At 37.2% G+C, this 24,097-nt stretch overlaps 1 protein-coding gene and 1 non-coding gene across 2 annotated transcripts; both read right to left on the reverse strand.

Moving 5' to 3' along the window:
- On the reverse strand, positions 1 to 17,052 carry ARF4 (ADP ribosylation factor 4). The gene is made up of 6 exons (XM_058561711.1): positions 16,638 to 17,052; positions 9,618 to 9,698; positions 8,766 to 8,875; positions 4,677 to 4,748; positions 2,858 to 2,983; positions 1 to 1,232 (listed from the first exon to the last, which is right to left on the reverse strand). The coding sequence occupies exons 1-6, from the start codon at positions 16,702 to 16,704 to the stop codon at positions 1,146 to 1,148; spliced, it is 543 nt and encodes a 180-aa protein (XP_058417694.1). The 5' UTR covers positions 16,705 to 17,052; the 3' UTR covers positions 1 to 1,145.
- On the reverse strand, positions 11,297 to 11,460 carry LOC131421667 (U1 spliceosomal RNA). The gene has a single exon (XR_009223929.1). It is a non-coding gene; the product is annotated as a U1 spliceosomal RNA (small nuclear RNA).
- Positions 17,053 to 24,097: the final 7,045 nt, after the last annotated feature.

Here is a 24,097-nt window from a genome sequence, read left to right on the forward strand (position 1 = left end):
TGCTTTTTGGGCAGTTTATTTTATTACAGCTTTTCACTCTTGATCTGACTTTAGAAATGGACAGTGTCAAAATGGTATTTTATCAAAGAAAACAATTTTTGAAGTTGCTCCTCACTGTTATACACATAATAGCAACCCATATTTTATTTCCAATTTAAACAATTAGTAAACTTACTGAGATCTGTATTATTGTCCACAGTATGTAAAATATGCAAGTCAACTTTGCTAAATAAGAAAACCCATTTCAAATATCTTCAAGACTCAAAAAGATCACACATAATTACATATTTTATCATTTTATTAGGAATAATTCCAAATGGATTATGAAGAAAACTTACTGAGTTTGATGAGTTTTCCAAAAACTCTTAATGAAGATATGTTCACCAATAAACAATAAAACGTCAGCAGAACTATCATATACTGGGCAAAGAGTCAGGCTGATACCAAAAGCAACATGCAACATAAAAAAGATATAATATAAAGGAAGACAATCTGCTGAATATTAAAAATCATCTCAGTATGAACTCTTCACAACCAGCACAGAACTTATTAGCTATCAAATCCAAACCACACCAAGGTAAGCTTGGCTGATGGAAGCCAGAGTCAATAATGGGGAAAAAAACGTTCCTCAGTGCAAGAGATCTGAATAGTGTTTTGGAGCATTTCCCTGGCTGGTACAAGCAGTATTAGAAAATCTTTTTGGCAAGGGAGAAAAATAAATACAAATGGAATGCTACATTTTTTAAATCAGCAGACTGTCCCAGGAATGATAAAGGTATCAGTAAAGTAGCAAGGGGATAACTTTAAAACATTATTTGTTGTGGGCTCAAAAAACATTCAAAACGGATTTATTTAAAGGTGTCACAATAGCTATGTCCAGGCATTTAGGCTTAAGGGAAGTAAAATTAAAAGAGGACACTTTTTTCCCAAGTTATGGAGAATTTCTTGAAAACCAAGCATATTGCTAAACAGCAACATTATACTTGGTAAACAAGAATTGGCAACAAAATAAGTTTAAACGCAATAATGTTCTGCCCAAACCAGTCCCAGATACTGTTTAATAACCAAGATGCAAACTAATTTCGTTGTAACAAGCCTAGACCAATTCTATCAAACATGTCCTTGGTTAGATAATCCAGTTTCATTTAACGTTTTGAAAGTTCATTTGACAGCCAGTCAAGTCCCTCATACAGACCAGTTCCTTGTGTAGCACAAGTCGCTTGAACATACCACTGTAAAAAAAGGACAACAAAAAATCACTTGATTAACATAAGACTATGTATAACCACAATGTTTAAAATTTCTTAATCAGTAAACTAAATTATTTCCCCCAAACGCCCAGGGGTATTATTTAGTCAACAGTTACCATAAACGTATAGGAAAAAACAAAAAATTGATATATAAAACCTTAGGAATAAATGAGTAAATGTGTTAAAGTAGTATCTCACAAATGATTAATTTCATATTTAATGATCTCTGTAACCATACAGCTTAGGAGTGTTTTCATACATCTTGCTTCTCACAAAACTCCTCTCGTATTTAAGGCTACTCCTACTTATTCATTAGATTTAATCAACTATCTGCTAGTTAATCTGAAAAGAACATTCACGGGAACATTAGTAACTAATACACTACCCATTGGTCCTAATAACCCTCTTGGTTCCCATAAAAATAAGTTCAGAGTAGAAGAGGCAAAGGGTAGGCACTGCTGATTATTTTAGAGGCAAGCTTTTCAGATAATTTCACTATCTTTAGTCTCATGCATTCCAAAAAGTTTCACTTTTTAAAATGGTAATGATTCTTATCTTCAGCAACTGTATGAAATGCCATGAAAAGTTCCGAGTACCAAGAAAAAGACCTAGAAAGCAATTTAATTACCTTCAAGAGAGAGAGTTTATTCTTAATAGTTTTCTTTATTGACTAGTTTACTTTGCCTTAGAATTAAGACCTTGCTTTAATGTTGCAAGGCCACTGCAACCTAGAAGGCTGCAAAAAGGCATGAATTCATATATTCACAGCATGGAAAACTGGTATCATTTACAGTTTACCGTATTTAAATTGTCCTGGGACAACACAAACAGTCTATACAGTTAATGCCACAGTGCAGTATTTGCCTTGTTGACAAGTTAATGAAAAACTATTGTAAAACGCAAGCCATATTAATAGTTTGTAATACCATCTTTATATATAAAACAGTATATTGTGTTTTGCCAATATTTAAATCATTGATCTAAAATGATAAGCTACTAGGGAGCAAGTATATTTCTTATAATTTTAAATTCAAAATTTGTTTAATATCATAGTTATAGGTCCCTCCACAAACTTTTGGTGTTAACACGTAAACAAACAGTATAAAACAGTACTACCTAAAATACAGCAGCTAAATACTGGCATTTTAGTAAGAAAACCAAATTACAAAATATTTGCTGCAGAGGTAGCTAAAAGATTTAAAATTAAAAATATCAATGATCTTTAGATATTACAATTCTCAAACAGTATACTTTTCCACATCTTTATCAATACTGAACATTTTGAGGACAAAGTTAACAAAAATCAAATGAAATCGATATTTAAACCTTTGGCTCCCTAAAGGACATATACTAAAAGTTATAAAATAGAGAATATATCAATGTACTTCGAAGTAAAATTGAACACAATTATAAGGGCGTGAAATAAAGCCTGAAAGCTCTTATGTTTGTATAAGCAAGAATATATTACTGTATTTTTTAAATGATATGCTCATTATCTGTTCAAAGGGGACAAGTGGTTAATAAATATTTAAACTGAATACTAGCTTAAACAATTATCCTAATAATTCTAAGAGTCATGAGGTTTATCTGAACCTCTAAATACTTACTGTTCTGTTACGAAGAGACTGAAGACCTAATTTATCTGTCATTTCACTGATGGCCATAGCATTTGGCAAATCCTGTTTGTTTGCAAAAAGCAGCAACACTGCATCTCTCAACTCATCTTCCTGAAGCTGGAAATAAAAGCTAAGATATTAACAACTACCAAACTGGAATCCAATTATTGTAACAAACTACGTAAAACACTGTCTTCCTATATATATTATTTATTCAACATTAAGTACATTATTAAACATCAACGCAATTTCTCTATATAAAGTTCAGGTACTCTTACAACTTAAATCTCAGATCCTTCAGTTTTTAAATCCCAAGCAAATAATCATATGCCTTCAAGTAAACTAAAACTGTTTTTCAAGCCAATCATCCTATACTTCATTAAGGTAAATCATTCATTCAGCCCGCATGATCATCCATTGAGGGGTAGGATTGGCAAGGACAAGAAACACATATGGGAATAAATATTTATGGCAGGATCTATGGTACTTAGTACTAAAAGTATTTAGATGATGATTCTTTTTGGACTTTTATCCTTTCCAACCATCTGGACCAGACTACAGTGAGACAACAATAAAATGATTAGGGCATTAGCAATATCACAAAAAATACAAGAATAATACCAAGAGTAGAAGCTGGTAGGAATGAAGTACTGATACATGATACAACATGGATGAACCTTGAAAACTTATGCTAAGTGAAAAGTAACAGAAAGTGAAAAAAGTAACAAAAGACCACATACTGCATGAATCTATTTATATGAATGTCCAGAATAGGCATATGTATAGAGACAGAAAGTAGATTAAATGGTTGTCAGGGCTGTGAGGGTGTGGGATGGAGTTGGGGAAGGAATAGGGAATGAATACTAACAATTCTACGATTTCTTTTTGGGGTGATGGAAATGTTCTAAAATCAGACTGTGGTAATGGCTGTACAATTTTGTATACTAAAAACCATCAACTTTTACATTTTAAATGAGTGAAATCTACAGTATGTAAATTATATCTCAATAAAGCTACTTATAAAAGGAGTAGAAAAGATGATATTTAACTCGTTAGACAAAAAACCTCCAGTGACTTAGTGACACATACACTGGGCACAATGGTTCTACAAACTGCACTCCAGTCCTAGGGGCAATGAATGAGAATTAAGATCTCATTTCAGTAAATATTTTATGGCTAAAAATTTGAAACCATGGCAAGGTTCCTCTAGCAAGGTTCCTCAACAATTTTTCCTCCTTGGTATTTTTAACAGTATGAACATATGAAAACATTAATCCAATATATGGGAAGGCCAAAACGCCACTGTTCACCCAAATGCTACTACCTTCAGATGGAATTCTTTACCATTGTTGCTATTACAAAACATTTCAAAGTATACATTATAGGCACAGCATAGAGAAAACAGAACCTGATAACCTTGGAAACAAGAGATTTGACCCAGGATTCCTAGGTCACAAAAGTTTCAAAACTACAGATTTTATATCTATAAAATAAAAGACTGTACTAATGTAGACATCCTCAACCAGAGATATGCATCAAAATCACTCAGAGAGCATTCTAAAATCAAGCTGGCACTTCCTCCCAACTTACCGAAGTAGCTACTCTTCTGTGTGTTTTTTAAAAAGCATTATAGGAGACTTTTATGTGCATTCTTAAAGAACCTGTGATGATAGTTCCTCACAGTTCTTTCTAACTCTAAAAAATACGTTTGTGTAATCTAATCACAGTTAAAACGTACCAGCCACTAACGCTACCACTGTCACCCAGAAAAACACATCTTGAAAAGAATAAATTTTAAAAATATTCTTACCATTTTCTGCAGCTCTTCTGCTCCTTCTTGAATTCTTTCACGATCATTGCTATCTACCACAAAAATAAGACCCTGGGGAAAAATCATTTAAATAAATTATAACAGTTAAATTTAAAGGACACACTAAATATGAAACATAAGTACAGGCAGCAAAACCATATCAAGAGTTAAATGTTAGGAAGAAAATGTCTGCTCATTAAAAAAAAAAACAACAGGGCTCTAAGTACCAAAACGAGGTTTGAGCACTATTTGTGATTTTAATTTATCAATGTTATTTCAAATCAAAAAGAAAAAAATCTTACTCTTAAACAATTGATCACTTTTCTCAACTATGCTAAAAAGAATAAATTTTATCCGTTTCCCCTTCCCTCTGCCCTAGCATGTTAAACTGCAGGTAAGTATAAGTAACAAAATAGCCACAAAGCGGGGACAGAAGGAAAAAGAATAAATCAAAGATCCTCAAGATTCCGTGAATTTACTAAATGAATTAGCTATTCAGTCAAAGACACGCACAAAGTGTAAAAAAATAAAAAGAGGGAAGGGCCATACTACAGTAGTTTTTATATGCTTCATCTGGAAAAAATAGCCTTGCTCCAGAATGTTGCCTGCCAACTCTAAAATCAGGGGAAGGAAGTCTTAAGCAAAATATATCAAGAATAAATCAAGGTTGGCTTGATCACATAAGAAATTCTTAACAAAAAGGAAGGTAGTAACCATTCTTAAAGATATTCACAAATATTACAATTCTATTCTACAAAAGAAATGGAATTGGGGAGCATTTAGTTGAATTAAGACTTTTCTAAAAACTTTCAAATGGGAAAGTATAAACTTTTCACTTGGCAAAAGACAGATTAGCTTTATAAGCTGTATTAAAATCTATTCCTATTAATGTTAAAGTGACTAAATATTCTTCTCCTCACAACCCTGACCACTGAAGTATTTTTGGTCATTTGTCACTTTATCACAAACTCTTACGCTATTACTTTTTTATCTAACTATATTAAAACCATTGAGGGCAAAGAGCTACATCATTTTGTATTTACCCCTTAGTATTACCACAGTACTAAGCTTGCCAGGGTACCTACCACTTGTTTTAGGTTATAGTCATTAAATGACATAATTTCCTTCGGTTTAGCAAATTTCAAACCCATTTCCTTTATCTCTGTTGGAAATCATCATTTTAAACATCCTAACCTTTGAAAAAAACTTTTGGTGCTATGATAGCCAGTATGGCATAGTGGAAAGATAATCAAATTCACATCTCAGCACTACTTATTAGTTATATAAATTACTTAATCCTTGAACATGCCTCCTCTTCTATAAAATAAAACAATACCATCAACCTTTTATGAGCTTATTAAAGATTAAATGTAATCACAGAGGTATAAAAGAATCTAGCATCGTGCTTGGCTTATCACAGGCAGTTAGTCAATGTCTCCTCCTTTCCCTCCTATTTCAAAAGCTATTCCTTTTTAGAACTTACCCCTCTAGAAGAGATAATGCCTCTAAAAGGAATCTAATTTTATCTGGACTACTAACAATTCATTTTCATTGTTTTAAAATATAAATAATGCTATCAGTCCCAAAGTAATGTTATTGAGTGGGAGAATTATTTTGGGAATAAATTCTGTTATTCACTTCCTGGGACAGCCTAGAACCAAGAGCGCAGAAAAACTAGGATTCCAAAGATAAGCCTGGCTACTACAAGAAAAGAGTAAAGGGCCAAATATTTACTTAATTATTGAGAACAGCAAAATAACTGGAATTCTCTAATGAGGGAAGAGGAATTTACTCCAATAAACACTGTGTCCTGGATTGTTAATATAAGTTAGAAGCATGGTTAAATGGCATACTTAGTTTCTTTTAAATTTTATAGCTAAAAGAACTGACTGGCTAGCTGTAAGAGCTTGGCTGTGATTACATCAGGTAACATGAAGCTTTCGCCAGCAGGCATGAGCTCTCTAGGAAGAAGCTCTCTAGTACTTGGAATTTTGACTCTAAGGTGATCCAAAGAGGCCAGGAATGTAAATTACAAGAACTCAAAGTAAATTACAAACATTCTAAACAAATCTAAGGATAAGACCAGGGTTACTCTTAGTCAAAAATTATAAGCTTAGTTTAACAAACTTTGACTTAGTACCAGTTTTACTTCAAAAGGATATTTTCTAAATGAAATGCCTATAACTCACTTTAAAATAACCAAAAAGGTGAAGTACATGAGAGAGGAGTATTGATTAAACAATACTAGCCATATCCTAATAATTGAAGTTGGGTAACAGATAAGTAGGAGTTTATTATGCTATTCTACTTTTGTGAATATTTGAAAAATTTCCATAATCAAATTTTTTAAAAAAAGCATGACTCATATTAAAATATCTTTTCTAACCAGAGCTATGTTAATGAACAGAAATATTCTAATTTTTAAATAAAACAGCAAGCCACTTAACATGACATACTACTTAAATCTGGTTGTTCCAGCCACTCACCTAGGATATTCATTGCCACCTGGTGGCAATATACCTCACTTGTATACAACGTTATAAGAAGAGACCAAGAACGACATCTGCAAATCTTAAACATATGAAACGCTTGTAATGTCACACATGACTTAAAAATATATATATTTATCAACTCCAGTAGTAAACAAAAACTGACTGGAAACCTCTCATGTGGTAGAAAACAACAAAGTTGGAACAAGGTTAAGCAGAAATGTAGAACAAGAACCGCTCTCCTAGTCATTCCAAGCTTCAGCTTCTTCATATGTAAGAGTTCAACTAGAGCATGCTTCTCAAGAGGGAGCAATTTCGTTCCCAGGGGACATTCTGCAATATGTGGAGACATTTTGGTTGTTGCAACTGGGTTGGGTGGGATAGCTTGCTACCGGCATCTAGTGGGTAGAGGTCAAGGATGCTGCTAAACATCCTACAAGGCAAAGGAGAGCCCGCCTCTCACGCAAGAACAAAGAAATATTCAGCCCAGAATGTCAACAATGCCGCTGTTGAAAAACCTTGTACTACAAACTTGCTTCTCAAAGTAAGCTCCCAAACCAGCAGCCTCAGCACCACCAACCTGAGACCTTGTGAGACACGCAGAATCTCAGGCCTTACTCAGCCACGCCCTATTGAATTGATCTGTATTTTAACAAATACCCAGGTGATTCATATGCACATTAAAATTTGAGAAGCACTACTGATGCCAAGTTTATATCCCCAGAGATTCTGATTCAAGGGGTCTAGGGTTATGATCAGGACTTTGGGATTTTTAAAGCTCCCCAACTGATTCTTTTTTTTGTGTGTGTGAGGGAGATCAGCCCTGAGCTAACACCTGCTGCCAATCCTCCTCTTTTTTGCTGAGGAAGACTGGCCCTGGGCTAACATCCATGCCCATCTTCCTCTACTTTATACGTGGGACACCGCCACAGCATGGCTTGATGGCGGTGCATCAGTCCGTGACCGGGATCTGAACCTGTGAAGAACCCCAGGCCGCCAGAAGCGGAGCACGTGAACTTAACCACTATGCCACCTGGCTGGCCCCCCAACTGATTCTAATATGCAGCCAAATTTGAGAACTCCTGCTCTACAAGATCACTAAGGTCTCTTCCATGCCAGTATTATATATACTACATGATAATATTAAAAAATTTTCAAATCAACAAAGCAGATCTACCTTAATATCTTTTTCTTAATGTATTTTAATAACATAAACACTTAACAGGGCTAAATAAATGACTATTAATTGCTTATATTCATTAAAAACTACAATGACAGCAAGTTATACAGACCTTATTTTCTAAACTAAGAACAAAACCAATAGAACTACTGATGAGACACCTAATTCAATCTTGAGAATCACCTTCACCCCCATCTAAATCTTCCAAAATATTACTATGATAGCTATGTAACTCTTCCACCCTAGGTAATTTAGCCTTCAAAGGCATGAGTGAGAGAGTCCACTGAAGAATATGGAAGTAGTGATAAGAATGCCAACTCATATAGTAAACACCAACACCCAGTTAAACAGTAGATAATAACAAACTTTAGAGCATGAAACATATAAAGAGAAGTTATAAAAATGTATACCATTCCTTACCTGGGTATTTTGGAAGTAATGCCTCCAGAGAGGCCTGATTTTATCTTGACCACCAACATCCCATACCGTGAAACAAATGTTCTTATATTCTACTGTTTCCACATTAAAACCTACAAAGAAAAAAAAAAAGACAGTTGTGCATCATGTTACTAAGAAAATAAACCCATTTCTTATAGAATTCTCTCAATTTCTTTTTGAAGTCTTACTAGATAATCAACAAACTTAAAAACTTAAGATAGTTATAATGATGGATCCATGTCATTGCGCATTTCTCCAAACCCACAGAATGTACAACACCAACAGTGAACCCTAAGGTAAACTACAGACTTTGGGTGATTATGATGTGTCAATGTAGGTTCATCAATCGTAACAAATGTGCCACTCTAGTAAGTGACGTTGATAATGGGGGAAGTTATGCAAGTGTGGGGGCTGAGGGTTTATGGGAAATCTCTGTACCTTCCTCTCAATTTTTCTCTGAACCTAAAACTGCCCTAAAAAAATAAAGTCTTAAAAAAAAGACAGTTTTGGGGCCGGCCTGGTGGCGCAAGCAGTTAAGTGTGCACGCTCTGCTTCAGCAGCCCGGAGTTCACGGGTTCGGATCCCGGGCGCGCAGTGACGCACTGCTTGTCACGCCATGCTATGGCGGTGTCCCATATAAAGTAGAGAAAGATGGGCACAGATGTTAGCTCAGGGCCAATCTTCCTCGGCAAAAAAGAGGAGGATCAGCATCGGATGTTAGCTCAGGGCTGACCTTCCTCACAAAAAAAAAGACAGTTTCAAAATTAAACTGCATTCTATTTCAGTTTACCATATATTATGATAAAAATTAAAGTCATCTGTAAACTTTCTTACCAATGGTAGGAATGGTGGTGACTATCTCCCCTAACTTCAGTTTATACAGAATGGTCGTCTTGCCAGCAGCATCCAATCCAACTAGAAAGAGACATGATAGATTTTAAACCTAGACCCAAAGCAGACACTAAGAAATAATTTTACAACAAATTTATAGTTTGAAAGCGAAAGTTAACTGGTCGAGGCACAAATGAGTTAGAAATGAAATTACCTCATTTCTGATTCCTAAAGTCAACATTTCCTACAGAAAACCTTTCCATTTTTCTTTCCAGACCTAGAGAGATAGCATGTATAGTGAAAAGAAGAGAGTATCTTGCTGACTCAGGCTCTAATCTCTAGATTTGCTTTGCCACCAACTAGTCCAAGTGCCTTTAAACAATTTACTTTAGGAAACTGAGACCAGAGAAATTAGCTATAAAATAAGGGGACTGCATCAGATAACCTAAGATCTCTTCCAACCTAAGTCCTTATTAATTGTCTGAACTAATACCATTTTTTTTTATAATTTTATTTTATTTTTTTTCCCCCAAAGCCCCAGTAGATAGCTGTACGTCATAGTTGCACATCCTTCTAGTTGCTGTATGTGAGACGCGGCCTCAGCATGGCCGGAGAAGCGGTGCGTCGGTGCGCGCCCGGGATCCGAACCCAGACTGCCAGCAGCGGAGCACGAGCACTTAACTGCTAAGCCATGGGGCCGGCCCAAACTACTACTATTTTTAAAAACACAAATTAGAAGTTGAATCACAGAACACATAAGAACAAGTGAATAAGGTATTATTTTTAACACTCATAACCTCAATTTCCTTTTACATAAAGAGCAAATTTTGGGTAAAAGGTCTTGATGCTAGGGGGAAAAATATATATAACTATGCCCTAGTCTCCTTAAACGATGATAAAGGAAGATGAGGCCAATTTTACCCTTACCTAAATCCATTCCAATATAACTGTGCAGAAATGAGAACAAAAGATTGCTTAATTTGGGCTGTAAAAATGGCCCTATCATATTCATCTCCAATATAAGTAATGTCTAAATTTTTAAGGCACATGCCAATTCTCACTGGAAGTCCAGTTGGACCTCATACCGCCATTTAAAAACAACATAAATCCAAAAATATTGACAAGGAATGGAAGAAATCAAGGACAAATTATGATTATGTAACTATCTATAAAGAAAGTTATAAAAAAGTATGTAGATAATCCAATTTTTCTTTTAACTAAAAAGTTTTAAACCTGCTTGTACACATAATTAATGTTCTTCTACTTCTATTTCGTTACAATTTTTTTAACACAATAAACACGTTACTTTCATTAAAAAAGAAAAAATTTCCCAAGTAGTACATTTCCTTTACTCAAATGTTGGGCTGGTTAAATTTCCTAATCTATCTATCAGAAAGATGACTGCTTAAGCGCCTTGAATATATTTCATATACTTATTTTTATTGGAAAAAAAAGGAAGAAAGCATTGACAAAATAATGCAACCATAGGTTTTTTAAGCATCCACAAGTTACTTTTAAAATAAAAATTATAAGACAACAGTTAATTGGCTCACAGCCACATACAAGATTCTAAAAATCACGAAGGTATCTTTTGAGTTGCACCCAAAATAATAGTGCTATATAAATGCAAACCAGAAGTTTTCTTTAAAAAAAGGTATTTCTATATGAGACTTTTTTTTTTTCAGGTGAAAGCACGAACACAGCACCCCACTACCACAAATTATGCAGTCGAGTTTCCCACATTTGGGGAAATCGCAGGGGTCAGCACATTTGGAGTGCAATGGATAAGCCTCCCCATGGGAAAACCACCTTTGTGATCACAGTATCTCCCCTGCCAGGTACGTATCAATTATGAGATTTAAGACGCACAAAATAATGTATACCATTACTTAAAACTCTTTATATAGTTCTTTACTTAAAATCACGTTGGTCTAACAATTTTGTGCCATTTTAATCATTTCTTAAGTATGTATTTCCTAAGTGTTGCAATATTTGGCAATGAAATTTCTCCATAAAATGAAACTATAACCAATTCTCAACTAGCCAAGATAAGACTCTAATCTGTACCGTGCAGTAACGTCCTCCCTCCCTTTCACTCCCATAAACAAGTCATTGTATTGAAAGATGTACTGGAATTACTTGTTCTCCTTAACCGGACCTGCACTTTGACCAAAGTGTTAGCCGCAAAACTATCCCAAAAATCTTTGCCAAACATTAAAAAGTATGTCTACCAAAATATGGCAGCAAGAAATACTTATATTTTAAGTTTAAGCAACTAGATTCCAATTATTTCAACTTGGAGAAAAAACAAATGCAGAAAGGAAAAAGACTAGGGGGAAAAAGTATATTTTCAGATGGGTAAAACTTTAGACAGGATATTTTTCTTCCTCATGTTTTCCTTTATCTTTCAAATTTTCTACAAGGAAGCTTGAAATACAACTTAATAATCTAAAAATAATTTAAAGTTGAGCGCTTACTGTGTTCCAAGCACAATACTAGGTGATTCCATACATTTTTGTAATTTAACCTTCACAATAACCCTCCATTTTTCAGATACATCATCTGAGGTTCAGAAATGTCTCCAGAATCACAGGAGTAGGAGAACAGGTATTCAAAACCCTAGGTCTTGCGGAGAAATTAAACTCCTCATACATAGTTGGTGGCAATGTAAAATGTTATAGCTGCTTTGGAACACAGTTTATCAGTTCCTCAATATTAAACATAGTTAACATATGACCCAACAATCCCACTACTAGGTATTTATTTATGCAAGAGAATTAAAAACATATGCCCACACAAGAATTTGTTCATGAGTATTCACAGGAGCATTATTCCTAAGAGCCAAAAGTAGAAACAACCACATTTCCAACAACTGATGAATGGATAAACTAAATGTGATATATCTATACAATGGGATTACTATTCGGCCATAAAAATGAAGTACTGATACATGCTATAATATGGATGAACCTGAAAACATGCTAAGTGAAAGAAGCTAGACACCAAAGGCCACATATTGTATGGTTCCATTATATGAAATATCCTGAATAGACAAATCCATAGAAACAGAAAGTAGATGAGCGGCTGCAATGTTGAGGGGGGGAGAGGGAGTGACTGCTAATGGGTATGGGGTTTTGTTATGGGCTGATGGAAATTTTCTAGAATTAAGACAGTGGTGATGGTTACACAACTCTGTGAATATACTAAAAACCAGTGAATTGGGATTATGTGAATTTCATCTAATTTTTTTTAATTAAAAAAAAAACCCTAGGTCTGATGCCAGAGCTCTCTAATAGTATTTATATACTGCCATCCTGCCTTTAGGTTTCTCTGGTAGACATACTGTATCTTAATATTTTATCTAATTCCTCAGAGGTTTGATTATCAAAACTGAAACTGAGGCTACCAGGTACACAGAAAAATCATAATGAGGTAAGATTTTCCTGCTACTCAAAAGATCAGGAATATGTTCACTTTGATCCATGCGTTAATTAGCAGCAAATTATCAAAGTCTCTGACAGCCATACTTTGTAATAATTCAAGAGGGTGCATCTAAGGATGGCTGTATCAACTTCTAGTGGCATGAAAACTAAAGATTTTTGCCTTTTCTATTGTTTTCCTATATCACATAATTAATCAGAAGGGCTTTTTTTTCTCTTAAAGGCTGGCAATTATGTTTTCAACCAGTGACCTCAGAAAATGCTCATAATAAGCTAAGTCAAAAAGAGAGAAGAAAACTATATTATCACAACTAAAATTTTGGAGGAACAAAAACCTCTTAAAAAGGCTGAGAGTAAATATAACAAATATTAATAATAGTGGAATGGTGGAATTACAGGTAACTATCACTTTATTCTTTTCATGTTTTCTAAATTTAACAAAAAGGACATAGATTATTTTTAGAATCAGGACAAAAAATTTAAAATTACATAATAAATGTATTAAAATATGCTAGGGAAAAAGTATGAAACACGACTCAAGCATGAAGCCTCACTTAAAATATCGGTAATATTTTTCAAATTGGCAAATAAAGGATCCTTTCTCCTGAACTTCTGTGGTCCCCAAAAACCACAGTCACGTATAAGGTAACACAGAATTACAACTGGTATTAGCAATCAGTTAGAAGGCAACACTTTTTCAGCTTTTCAACAGGAAAGAACTTGCAAATTCAAAGAGAGTAGAATTATTTTTTTAAAGATTTTATTTATTTATTTATTTTCCCCCCAAAGCCCCAGTAGATAGTTGTATGTCATAGCTGCATATCTTTCCAGTTGCTGTATGTGGGACGCGGCCTCAGCATGGCGGGAGAAGCGGTGGGTTGGTGCGCGCCCAGGATCCGAACCCCAGCCGCCAGCAGCGGAGCGCACGCACTTAACCACTAAGCCACGGGGCCGGCCCTCAAAGAGAGTAGAATTAATAATTTCTCTACAGAATACATTAGCGATTTCAGATATAAACAAAATTTGGGGAGTCATTTACCAAAATTACATCTTATCATGGATCAAGATATTTAGATCAGACTTAAAATGGGATAATGCAGGGCTACACGAGAAATTTAAGGTGGAAACTGTCTTTGAATTTAAGCTCAATAATATCATTGACATGTGTGATTTCTTCTCTAAAAAAACCCTACTACACAATTTGTCAATCTATAGTTTAAATGACATTAAATTTGGTACATTGTGTTGGTTTTTAATTTTTTGATTAGTTAACTACAAGCTGTAACTTCAAACACTTTTTTAAATTACTTCAACTTTTGGGAGAGCTGGTGTAGGAATAAAATTTAAAACTCTTCCACAGTAATTTCTCAAACCAGACTCATTAGCTAACTGTTATCTTTTAATAATGCTTTAAAACGTAAAGTCTGAAAAAGTCACTAACTCAAGAAGGCATTAATTTTATCTAAGCCTTATAAAGGAAAAGGAAGCACACATAACTGCCAGAGAATATTAATACGGAAAAAACAATCATTAACTGGTAATTCCAATACTTGAATGGGGGCAGACACCTTTAGAGTGATCTATTATTTACACGGTCACTCATAAAAGCTAGACAAAAAAATCTAAGAATTATCAACTTCCGAATCACCTCTTTCTCTACCCATGCATGTAACTTTCATATGGTTATACTTCATTTGATGAGTTACCATAAAAGCTGACCATGTGACTGAAATGTTTTTAATCAAGGAAACCTGATTATCCCGAAATTAAAGTGCAAAACAAGAACAGCAAACCTGAGTAATAAAACATTTAACATAAAATGAATAATTCCAAGTCATGATTTCTATCTCCTGCACAAATATAAATACTTTTCCTCTTCCATTTTCTTTCAATCATTATTTCTTGGGGGTAGGGAAAGAAGTGCTCCCCTAATATAACAAATATAGGAAAGTGCTTGTAGCATAATTCTACCTTTCTTCTCTCTCTCAAACTTTCAGCCATCACAAAAGACTAAGGAAATGAAAAATATCAATTCATTTACTATAAATCTTCAGTAAAAGGGCCAACATACTACATTTCCAGGAACACAACCACATACTAGCTAATTTCTTTAAGGAACAGGCTAGAAATTCATTTACCACAGTCCAAAGTCCTCCCATTGGCTTCAGATTCTTTTTTAAACTGTCAATTTTCAGCCACTTTTAAAGCTTAAATAATATGCTTGCCCTCCTAAATTAATTCTTTCTTCATAAATGAAATCTGAGAAACTTTGAAAGAGAATACATTTTATCCTTGTGAATGAATCATTAACAATTGTTTCAGGAATTGTGAAGAAGCTGGAATAACAGGTAAGCGAAAAACGAACCCTATACCTTTAATCTTTACACATCTTCAAATATTACTGAACCTTGCTTTGGGAAACTTTCAATGGTAGTAGAACTCGAAAATAAAACCTCCTTCCCCACTGTCTAGAAAACAAACTAATGAACCAACAAGTTTCAATATTTAAAATTAGAAGGGCTCTTTTTAGCATTATTCAGGTCCATGGAGCTTAGCTGTGCCGCAGAGACGACTCACAGTACGATGGGGAGAGGTTGCTTATATCACCCAAGTGACAAGCCCCTTCTTCCTCAGCTGAGCAAAAAACCACCCCTGAAAAGCAGTTTTTTAAAAGCCTATTTTCCAAAAGAATTTGAAAAAAACACCTTGGTAATTGTTATTCAACAAAGCAACCCTAAAATTAAGCGTCATGATGTTCAATTACTGAAAAGCTGTTAACGGCTTTTAAAAAAAATTAGTTTCTAAAAGTTCATTTCATTAAAACTTAGCTGAATAAAAATTAGTTTGAAAATCAGAGAGAGTAAACCAAATATATTTAGTTTTTGAGAGTGGCCAAAAGAAACATATTCATGGTAAACTCAGCTTCCAGGGATATTAATAAGGAAAAGAAAAAATAGGAAGCGGAATCCAGCGCGAAGCGAAGTTGAGCAAAGCGAGCGCCGAGGACTCCGGGCTCTTCCGAAACCTGACATGCTCCCCTGCCACCGCACTGGGCCCGGTCACTTCCTGCCCCAGCCGGCTCCGGGCTCCCAGCTCCCGGTTCGCGGTGACCGCTCGCTCACACACTACTGGAGCGTGCAGTGTGTACACGGAACGGAAAGGGGGAGGAGGAAGGCTGGAGTCGCTCTCCTCCCTCCCGACCGCTGCCCACACCCGGGGACAAGCAGAGCCAGATCGCACTCTCAGAACGGGCCTCGCCAGTGTCTTCCGGGCTCTGCGAGACCCGGGAGCTCGCTTCCCCCACATCTCCGCCCAATCTTGTCGGGCTATCAATAACACAAGGAGAGAAAGCCAAACTCAGAGGGGGGAATCCTTCCCCGGCCTCTTCGACAGATCTAGGGTGGCCGCCCCCCCTACGCCCCATTGTTCCCCCTTAAAAATTCCTCCCGACCCCCTGCCCGCCGCCCCTCCCCCACCACAGCGGGCGGGGGAGAAAACAGGCCCCGAGGCCGCCCCAAGCGTAGAGACCCGGCCTTCCCCGATCCCCACTGGCGCCTGGCCTCGGCTCTCGCCCCTCACTCACCCATCAAAATGCGCATCTGCTTCTTGCCGAAGAGGCGGGAGAAGAGGGAGGAGATGGTGAGGCCCATGGCGGTAGTGGCACTTGCGATGGGCAGAAGCAGAAGGAGTTTGGGACGTCCCCGGGCCGCCTCCTTTCACGCTCCCGGCTAAGTGAGCTAGAGGGAAGAGGAGCTGAGGAAGAGAGAGGGCGGCACGGACGGCTCGCTAGCCAGCGTGTCAGACGAAGCTCCGGGACAGGAATTAGCGGGTCGAGGACCTGCTGGACGACTGGCGCGGCAGCTCCGGCTCCGGCGTTAAGGCTTCGGCTGTGCCACGTCACGCGGCTCCCGCGGCAACTCTGGCGGCGGCCCGGCCCCTCCAACGCGGACAGAATCGCGTCACCGTTGCCCCATCCCCCTGCGCTTCCGGTGCTGCCCGAACCACTGCGCCTGCGCACGAAAGGGATCGGCCAGCTTCGCTGACGTCCGCCTCTGGCCGCCGCCACCTCCCGGACGTGGCTTCTGGAGCAGGGTGAGGCCGGTTAACACCTGCGTACTGGGAGAGGGACAAAGTCCCACGATGCCTCGCTCCGTCTCTTCCAATCAGATTCAAGACAAGACGCTTCCGCCCGGATAAATGCATCCTGGAGTTTGTAGTCCTTGCTGCGGAAAAGGCGGGCTGTGCGTTATGGTTAGGTTGTGAAGCTCCGTTTTTTCTGCTGCTTGGTCGTCGTCTTCGTAGTGCAACACTTAACTCCCTTTAAACGCAGCCCGCTTGGGGGATTCCCCAGTCTCTTGAACGTACACGTTTTATTCACGGGACCAGACACTTGCCCTAGTTAGGGGGGTGAAGGCGCGCCCTGCTCTCCCAAGAGATAAGCGGTTAAAAGCTGACGTGCAGTGGAAGAGACTGTGGCAACCGATTAAGAAGCTAGGCCTACACCCTTGGACCGCCACGCCAGGTCATATCCCTAATCCCGTGTCAGATCCCTAGCCAATGTCAACACGAGAAAGCTTCCAGACTTCCGACTGTTGCAGCTTTTGAAGAGAAGCCAACGAGGAAGGCTTGCTTTTCTTCTATCTTCTCTCCCAGAAGAAGCACGGAAGATTTATTCCTTATGCTTCCTCACTTTAAAATTATTTATAATCTTAATGTTTTCCTGATTACAAAATAAGATATACATCTTGTAAAAAAAAAAAAAAGTATAAAAAAGCAAGTTCCCCACAATCTTTGCCACCTCCCACACATTTCCTCCACACTGTTGGTGCAGTTGAGGATTAGTAGCGCCCCCTACTTCCACCTTTACCTTATTTAAGTCATGCTCTGTAGAAAGTTTAAGGCTCTTGGAAAATACTTTCTTGACATCCTGACTAGATAAGTTCAGGCTCAAAGAATTATAACCGCTCTTGGTAGTTATGATTTCACATTTAATATTACTATTGACAACCCTCCTCCCTCACTTATCTGAAAGCACTAGAAAGGTAAGACTAGTCCATTTTTATATTCCATTATTATTTCCTGGACTTGCCACCATGCCACTCAAATATGGTTGAATGATAGAGGGATGGCTGATAAACTGTGGTATATCCGTACTATGGTATGCTATCAGGAGTTAGAATGGTGTAGAACTATAAATTCTTTTTTGTTTTTTTTTTTTGAGGAAGATCAGCCCTGAGCTAACATCCATGCAAATCTTCCTCTTTTTGCTGAGGGGGACCGCCACTGAGCTAACATCTATTGCCAAGCCTCCTCCTTTTTTTTCCGTTTTTCTCCCCAGAGCCCTAGTAGATTGTTGTATGTCATAGTTGCACATCGTTCTAGTTGCTGTATGTGGGACGTAGCCTCAGCATGGCCGGAGAAGCGGTGCGTTGGTGTGCCTGGGATCTGAACCGGGCCGCCAGTAGCGGAGCACACGCACTTAACTGCTAAGCCAGGGGGCCGGCCCCAGAACTATAAATTCTAGTGAGAAGATCTCAAAGGTACAGTTAGTGGAAAAAGCCAAATAATGACTGTAAAGTAATATAAAAATGTAGATTTCCCCTGGGTGTGTATGTGTAAATACAGAACAAGAACTTTGGAGTAGAATCTGCAGTAGTGGTAGTGGTTACCTGTTTAAACTGTGTGGAGGGAGAAGGGGGCCTTCCGAGGGAGTGAGGAAACTGATTATGGAGTGGTAGTCAAAAGCGAGTTTTACCTGTACTTTTAAAAATCTGCTTTATTGAGATATAAATTACAAGCAATAAAATTCACCAACTTTAAGTGTACAATTTGATGTATTTTAACAGTTTTATACAGTAGTGTAGCCAATACCATGATCATATCAATCATTTCTATTACCCCAAAAAGTTCTGTCATACTCCTTTGTAGTCATCTTCTTCCCTCACCTACAGCCCCTGGCCAACCACTGATTGCTGTTACTATAGCTTTGCCCCTTCCAAAATTTCATGTAAATAGAATCATACAGTATGTAATCTTTTGTGTGTGGCTTCTTTCTCCTAGCATAATGATTTTGAGATTCATCCATGTTATAGTGTGTATCAATAGTTTGTTCTTTTTTTATTGCTGAGTAGTATTTCATTGTTTGGATACACTACAATTTCTTTATCCATTCACCAATGGATGGGTTTTGAGTTGTTTAAAGTTTTGAGCTTTTATGAATAAAACTGTTTGAACATTTGAGTACAAGTGTTTGTACTCAAACACAATTTATTTTTACAAGATGAATTTATTCATGCACTACTTACATAATTTAAAAAATAATCTTTGAATTTGATGAATGACTTAACCACTGTTTGACATATATTTTCCCAGATTTTTCTTTCTGAAATACTACCATCTCTCTATAAATGTTAATGGGATCTTATACTGCTAAGAAACTCCTTTTTCAATTTAATAATATACTGTGGAAATTTTAAAATATCAGTACTTATAAATTAAACTCATTCTTCTTAAGAGCTGCATTCCACCTTATGCATGTAAGATAACGTAAACTGATCTATCAAATTGTAAAATGTGCATACTCTTTGATCCAAAAATTTCACTTCCAGGAATTTATGGTAACAAAAATTTCCCTCAAGTTTGCTATGTGGTACTTGTAAGATGTTCAAACAATGTTCATTACAGCATTGTTTGTAATGGAGAAAACTGGAAACATCAATTAAAAAAAATTTTTTTTTAATTCCCCCTTTGTTTCTTTACCTTACTGATCACTAGCCCAGATATTCCAATTGTGCTTTTGCTTTGCTACAATTTTATAAATTCACAACAATGATAAATTAAGATAGTAATTAGAATCATTGCCAGGATAAAGATCTAATCTCTTTTCCTACAAGTGCTTACCTAGGCAGTTCTGTAGTTGCTTATGCCAACTGGTATACTCTGCAGGATGGGATTGAACAAGCAAAATTTGCCAAGTTTCAAAAAGAGTAAGCTTTTTTTTTTTATATAATTTTCTTTCTTTATTTATTTTTTCCCCCCAAAGCCCCAGTAGATAGTTGTACGTCATAGCTGCACATCCTCCTAGTTGCTCTATGTGGGACGCGGCCTCAGCATGGCCGGAGAAGCGGTGCGTCAGTGCGCGCCCGGGATCCGAACCCAGGCCGCCAGCAGCAGAGCACATGCACTTCACCGCTAAGCCACGGGGCCGGCCCAGGAGTAAGCTATTTTGTATTGTTGAAGGCCTGCTGAGTAAAGCTGCATTTGGTAGAACTACCCCTCAGAAATTGTAATTTCTCAGCTGTGACCCTGGACCATCAAACTTCTTTACTCAGGTGGATAAGGTAAAGTCATTTCATAGACTACACTAGGTTTATTCTGCCTTTTGGGTTTTTTTCTTAATTTCCAAATATTCCAGTAATAACATTCTTGAGGTGAAATTAATTGTAATTAAATATACAACATTTAAAGAACACCAGAGAAACGCAAAGGGAAAGCAATTGGTTTTCTGCTCTTTAAGCAATTTAATAGAAGTGTTTAATTAATTTCTGGTATAAAGTAAAATAATACTTAATTTTGTAAAAACTTAAAGTCTATGCAGTTACCTAAGAGATCCACACATTTTCCTAGAATTTAACTTAAATGGAATTAAAGACTGTGTCTCCCTTGAGAAGAACCTTCCTTTGCACTGGAGATACATGTAAAGAATTGCTTAGCAGTTGAATGACTTAAAATTGCATTTTAGAAGCTTACTAGATTAAAAAACTGCTTCTGTCTTTAGCCTTTATGTCTGCTGTGAGTTTATAGAATTTATATAGAATTCCTTAAATCAAGGGTCTTCTCAAATTGATTGTCTAAATTTCTCAGGACAAATGAAAATGGGTCCCTTTCCTCATAACTTCTTCCAAATCTTAATTCGTGTTTTCTGTTTAGTTAAGCAAAATAGATGGAAAAAGTTCTGATCTTCATCTCTAGCCTCCAAAACCTAAACCAAAAAAACAAATGAAATGTCAGAATAGATTTTTCAGATTTTCATTAAAGATAATGCTACACATCAAGTAGCTAATGAAGGTTACAAAACAGGATGTTGATGGCTGAATGAAATGTCTCTATTTTAAAGATAAGGAAAATCAGGATCACAGAGGTTAAGTAACCTGCCCAAGGTCTCACAGCTAATAAACAGTAGAACTGGGATAAGAACCCATTTCTTCTGATGTCAACACCCACAACCACTATGGTTACTGCCTTAGATGTAAAAATGAGAAAAGTGAGCCCCAGAGGAAAAAATTGCTATTGTTTATTGATCACCTACTGTGTACCAAGTCCTATACTTCATTTAATCTTAACAACTTTGAGGAAGGTGTGATAAGGTTGCCCTAAATCTAGAGCATGTGCTCATTAACAACACACTACACTAGGTTTGTTTTCCTCATCTCTGATTTTTTTAAATGAGATCTTCTCAGTTACACATGTGCATATTTATGTTGCAGTCCCTTAGGTTTAATAACGTAATTATTTTTGCTGATTGTCGCATAAGACTGCAAGCTTCTTAAAGAAACTCCATCACCTCCTTTGAAATTTTCAAAGCACTTCAGTATGTATTCTATAAATAGTGCTAATATTTAATAGCAACTATGAATGTTATTGAGCATTTACTTTAGGCCAAGCATTGTATGTTAACATGCATTATCCCATTTAATCCTCTCAACAATTTAATCCCTGTCACTCACTTTGTTCTCTGCAAGAATGACTCGGTTCTGTTTCTAGTCCACTTGTTAGTTGTACAATAGTATAATTTTTGCCCTCATTTCCCCCAACCTCTGTAAACTCCATTTTGATATCATTCTCTAATTCATCACTGATCTTGTTTAAAGTTCACGTTCACTGAACACTGTTATTTATCTGCAACAGAGGAAGAGTATCAAAGAATCTTGTCCACCCACTTTCTCTTCCAGAAGGAGAGTGGTGTGTGAATTCCCAGGGTCTTTGGATAGTTTGGCCCAACCTGTTACCTCAGCAACTCAAAGTCTCTGCCATGAAGTTAAGACCTTTCCTTAGTTTCAGTGCCTTTTACTGTCTTTTTTTTTTAAAAAAAAATGTTTTATTTATTCCATTTGATTTTGTGGGAGGGACTGTATATCTGGATGTATGCCTTCATCTTTCTTAGGAGTCAGGGTTTTGTTTGTTTTTTAATAATTTTGGTAAACACTGCTGACTTGCAAGAGTATAAAGTCCGCCTGCCTTATGAAGTCAACATTCACCTACTTCCCCAATTTAAAATACTTCCCCTGGGGCCAGCCCTGTGGCACAAGTGGTTAAGTGCGCACGCTCCGCTGCGGCAGCCCGGGGTTCACCGGTTCGGATCCCAGGCGCGCACAGACGCGCTGCTTGGCAAGCCATGCTGTGGCCGCATCCCATACAAAGTGGAGGAAGATGGGCACGGATGTTAGCCCAGGGCCAGTCTTCCTCAGCAAAAAAAAAAAAAAAAAAAAAGAGGAGGATTGGCAGGTGTTAGCACAGGGCTGATCTTCCTCACAAAAAAAATAATTAATTAAATAAAATACTTCCCCTGCTTTATTTGTTTCATAAAGGTGGCATAAACTTTATACTTAAGTCTTAAACTATTTTAAATTTTCTTGCAGGAAACTTTTTAAAAATAAAGAATGCAACTGCTTGACTAGTTTCCTTCAAAATATTTATAGCAGTCACATTCCTGACTTCCAGAACTGGTATTCTGGTTTTCTGGATGCTTTAAAGCAGAGTGATTTTATGGTGGGTACACAGCTTGAGGCCACTAATTCTACTAAGATTTGTATATACCATCTAACATTTATAAAAGTTTCACGAAGAAATTATTACGTAAGGTCCGTCCCAGTGGCGTAGCGGTTAAGTTTGCGTGCTCTGCTTCAGTGGCCCAGGGTTTGCCAGTTCGGATCCTGGGCACAGACCTACGCACCGCTCATCAAGCCATGCTGAGGCGGTGTCCCACATACAGCAACTAGAAGGATGTAGAACTTTGACATACAACTATCTACTGGGGCTTTGGGGAGAAAAAAAAAAAGAAAACAGGAAGAAGATTGGCAACAGATGTTAGCTCAGGGCCAATCTTCCTCAAAAACAAAAAAACAAAAAAACAAAAAAGACAAAACAAAACCTGGGGCCAGCCCCGTGGCATAACGGTTAAGTGCTCACGCTCTGCTGCTGGCGGCCCGGGTTCAGATCCCGGGCGTGCACCAACACACCACTTGTCAGGCCATGCTGTGGCGGCATCCCACATAAAGTGGAGGAAGATGGGCATGGATGTTAGCTCAGGGCCAGTCTTCCTCAGCAAAAAGAGGAGGATTGGCATGGATGTTAGCTCAGGGGTGACCTTCCTCACACACACATGCACACACATACACTAAAAAATAAATAAATAAATATTTTTAAAAAATACTTAGATTAATGAGTAAAAGGAAAAAAAAGAAATTATTAAGTATCTTAAAGCTAAATGTCTAAGACTACTATGTACCACAGCAACATTAATGAAAATAGGTTATTACCCAAAACCTTCCTCCTCTTACCCAAATCTCCATCTATCCTGACTGTATGACTGTCTCAAATGTCTAACAATTAATGACATATCTTCCATGCTAGAAAACATCAAAATGAGAGAATTTACTTACAAAAATCTTTTTACTCCAAAAATTAGATTTACTGACTCATGTAATCCTCTCTTCATGGTAAATGATGGTTGATAGTGTTAATGAAATAAACACCTAACAGTAAATTCATATATCTATATGGTTCTCAAACTTTAACATCAGAATTCTCGGAGGGCTTGTTAATACCAGATTGCTACGACTCTCACTTCTAGTCAAGACCAAGTAACAAGGATCAGATTTACCCTCTCACCTAAAATAATCAAAAACAAAAACAAACCAGGCAAATATAAAAAACAATGGTTTTCAAGACACTGGACAGCAGGCAATGAAAGATGCTTCCTGAAAGAAAGAAAACAAATGCAGTGAGCCCTGAGCCTGAGATGGCCCCAGCTGACCACCTTGA

This window comes from Diceros bicornis, chromosome 2, assembly GCF_020826845.1.
Source record: "Diceros bicornis minor isolate mBicDic1 chromosome 2, mDicBic1.mat.cur, whole genome shotgun sequence".
NCBI lineage: Eukaryota > Metazoa > Chordata > Mammalia > Perissodactyla > Rhinocerotidae > Diceros > Diceros bicornis.

What these genes read in the sequence shown, in the direction of transcription:
- ARF4 (XM_058561711.1), bottom strand. Translation starts at nt 16,704, where the DNA reads ATGGGCCTCACCATCTCCTCCCTCTTCTCCCGCCTCTTCGGCAAGAAG. An exon ending in GCAGATGCGCATTTTGATGG is followed by an intron (nt 9,699 to 16,637) that starts GTGAGTGAGGGG and finishes GTCTCTTTCTAG; the next exon opens with TTGGATTGGATGCTGCTGGC. An exon ending in CAGAAGAGCTGCAGAAAATG is followed by an intron (nt 2,984 to 4,676) that starts GTAAGAATATTT and finishes TTTTATTTCCAG; the next exon opens with CTTCAGGAAGATGAGTTGAG.